The 3,616-nt window shown below is 44.4% G+C and overlaps 1 protein-coding gene across 2 annotated transcripts in view; it reads left to right on the forward strand.

Annotated features, from left to right (window-relative positions):
- The window catches only part of apc (APC regulator of WNT signaling pathway), a 42,159-nt gene that overhangs the window by 11,632 nt on the left and 26,911 nt on the right, over positions 1 to 3,616 (forward strand). For both annotated transcript variants that reach the window (XM_050051575.1, XM_050051576.1), the window contains exon 2: positions 2,091 to 2,246. In XM_050051575.1, the coding sequence (XP_049907532.1) occupies positions 2,112 to 2,246 (135 nt within the window). In that variant the 5' untranslated portion in view covers positions 2,091 to 2,111. The remainder of the gene's footprint in view (positions 1 to 2,090; positions 2,247 to 3,616) is intronic.

Consider the following 3,616-nt stretch of genomic DNA (forward strand, 5'->3'; position numbering starts at 1 on the left):
GTTGTAGTGTAGTATTGTGTTATAGTGTTGTTGTAGTGTTGTTGTAGTGTAGTATTGTCTTGTTGTAGTGTAGTATTGTCTTGTTGTAGTGTAGTATTGTGTTGTTGTAGTGTTGTTGTAGTGTAGTATTGTCTTGTTGTAGTGTAGTATTGTGTTGTTGTAGTGTTGTTGTAGTGTAGTATTGTCTTGTTGTAGTGTAGTGTTGTAGTGTCTGAACCCTCCAGGGGGGTCTGAGGGCATGCTCCCCCGGGAGAAAATGTAGTATTTAAAGGCATCTATCTGGTGAATTCTGAGAGCCAAGTTATGGTGGCAGAATATGCCTAGATTTCAACATCTTTGTGTTTTTTATGTGTGAGAAATGTTGTATTTTTACTGATAAACACACTAGTGGTATGTTATGGTGAAAGGTTACACTCAAAATACAGCCGTGTCCTAGCCGTGACCTAGAAGCGCCTCGGTGCTCCGCTCCGAGTCAAACAGGAAGTCAGGCGCAGAGAAGACGAGAGTATCCTGTTAATTTTCAAAATAAAACACCCATGAAAACTCCGGATCGTATTTCACATTGCTACATCAACATGACATCAAAGTGGGTGGCCCCAGGCCTGAAGTCAACACGAAGAGCGGCTGACAGGAGATTTCCGCAGATTATTGTGTGACATTATGATCTCGCAATCCGCAAATTTCAGCCGCTCACGTGCGCGTCGCTATAGTTCCAGTGGACATTCACTCGGCACAGGATGGAGCGAGTCCACGTGACGGATCCAGTGGACATCCGGCAGGCAGCTAGGTGCTCTCCCTGCAGCCTGTTGCGGAGATCAGTTTTGACCTGGAATGGAACGTAACTACCATGAGCCAAATGAGAAAGAATAAGTTTTCAGAGCTTACTTCAGTGGTGCTGTGTGTTGCCGTGCAGGCTCAGAGTTGTCTTAAATACAGCCACACAATGCTCTGCTGATGTTTTCGGGGAACCAAAGAATTCTCAGTAGGTGCTCTAGCTGGTGAGCTACAGAGAGACGTTCATTTACCGGAGCCATTTTATATCTGGCCGATTCTTGGAGACTATGGCGGGCCCCCATAGTCTCGTCAATGTATGGGAAACACTGCAGTCTGTACCAACATTTTCAGGGAATGGTTGACAGTTGCCTTCGTTCTCTGCTCAGAGGTTCACCTTACCTGGAGTCAGAATGTTCAGAGTAGGCTTGTGCCGATTTCCGGTTTAACCGGTTCGGTCCGGTTTAAGAGCTCCACCCGGTTTAATTCACGTCAACCGGATAAACCGGAGGGAAAAAAAAAGAAAAAAAAAAAGCTTTTCACATTGGCGGCGTGTCAAGGGGCTATATTCAACTTACCTTGCATTGTAACATGCATTATGACAACTTAATAAGGTTTATGTTTGTTTATAAATGAAGTGGAGGAGCCTACAAGTGTTTTGTTTAGTTTGTCTCAGAGGCTTCAGAGGGAGTCCGCAGCTCCGCTCCGCTGTCTGCTGCTGCTGCTGCGAGAGATCAAATTTCATTGGGGGCGGGGAAAAGTACGAGGGAGTCAGCAGTCATTCAGTTTGTTGCCCTAGTAACCCATTTCCACTGAAGAAGTTCCTGGTACTATTTGGGCGGCTGGAACTACTACAGGAACGTCCTCTCGCTCGACCCTCTCAACCGCCGTGTCTCCACTGAGAGAGCGGAGTCGGAGGATGGTTCCTTGGTGTCCTTCTGCGTCTTCTTCTTGTGTAACCTTGTGTGTATTGGCGGTTAATACAGCATTACCGCCACCTAGTGGATTGGAACCTATAAATGGGCTTTTATTGGGAAAAATAGCTCAAATGCGACCCCCAGTGGTAAAATTAGGTATATAATTCGATATATCGGTTCGGTTAGATATTTGGCTTTAAATCAAACCGGTTGGAAAATTTTCAAACCGGCACAAGCCTAGCTCAGATATAAAGAAACACAGCTGGTTTTATTTCATATCTGATGTTTAGAAAGTTTCAAACTTCAGCCGTCAGGGTTGACCTCATCGCCACAATGTGGTCACATGACCGAGGTTTTCCAGTACTACAGAGTGATGGTTCCTGGTTTGTTTGTGTGGTGCAGGTCAGACGTTGGTCCTCCAACATGGCGGCAGCGTCGTACGACCAGCTGTTGAGGCAGGTGGAGGTGTTAAAGATGGAGAACTCCAACCTGAGACAGGAGTTGCAGGACAACTCCAACCACCTGACCAAACTGGAGACTGAGGCCTCTAACATGAAGGTCTGTACATGTACCACTGACACACTACACACAGTCCCACTGACACACTACACACAGTACCACTGACACTACACACAGTACCACTGACACACTACACACAGTACTATTGACACACTACACACAGTCCCACTGACACTACACACAGTCCCACTGACACTACACACAGCACTATTGACACACTACACACAGTCCCACTGACACTACACACAGTACCACTGACACTACACACAGTACCACTGACACACTACACACAGTACTATTGACACACTACACACAGTCCCACTGACACACTACACACAGTCCCACTGACACAACACACACACTCCCACACACTACACACAGTCACACACACACACACACACACACACACACCAGCAGACTTGAAAAACCCACACAGTGCCAGATGTGTGTGTTTTCACACACGTACAGCATTAGGAGTGACCCAAGCACCCAATATGTGTAGTTTATTTTCACTGACATGCAGGTGAGCAGACATATTGCAGTTGAGATTAATGGACCACACATGTCGTTAGACAGAGAGACAAACAGTGACACACACATACACACACACACATAAACAGGAAGCCAGATAACCTTGCAGACAGAGATGCAAATGTAGTCATGGCAGCAGTCCCATTCTGCTCTTGCTCAACTTTTGCCAAATCCTCAAGAGGAAAACATTATAATACGACATACAGACATACGTATAACACTGTTTTAGAGTTTTAAAGTTATAGTGAATTGTCACATAATTAAAGTGTACTTATTTGTTCTATTGTACAACATATATGTCTGCAGAAATATAATATGCAAGATAACTATGCAATGAGAGACAAGTAAAAAGACAAATACACATACAGTTTGTGAATGTTTCAGGCTACGCTGTCATTATTCTGTCTGCAAGATGTGTTTTTTTTTCTTTTGATGCTTTTGATGGAGGGGAACCAGTAGCACATCAAAAAATGTCTGGTACACAGCCGACATGTCTCTGTGAGAAATATTTATGAGCTCAGTCTAAGCCACGGAAATTTCATCATGCATGCCTGCGTAGTTTTGAAAAGCATCACACCAATACAAGTTTAATGTGTATAAATATCTAATGATTAGCTATATCTACTTTAAAGTCTTCTAAACTCTAAGAAACACGCAGGACTGACGGCAATCTTGACCTACATCAGTGTCACGTCAGTTACTGGTATTGTGTGAGACAAGACAACCTAAGGAATCCATCTGTACCAACCATGTCATGTTGGATTGTCAGGGAGGGGGCAAAAAAATGCTCCAAAGATAGATAAAATTTTGGGGAGGGAACAACTGCCATGGTCATTTTCAAAGGGGTCCCTTAAACTGGGAAAATGGGGTCTATGGGT

Source organism: Epinephelus moara, chromosome 8 (assembly GCF_006386435.1).
Source record: "Epinephelus moara isolate mb chromosome 8, YSFRI_EMoa_1.0, whole genome shotgun sequence".
Taxonomy (NCBI): domain Eukaryota; kingdom Metazoa; phylum Chordata; class Actinopteri; order Perciformes; family Serranidae; genus Epinephelus; species Epinephelus moara.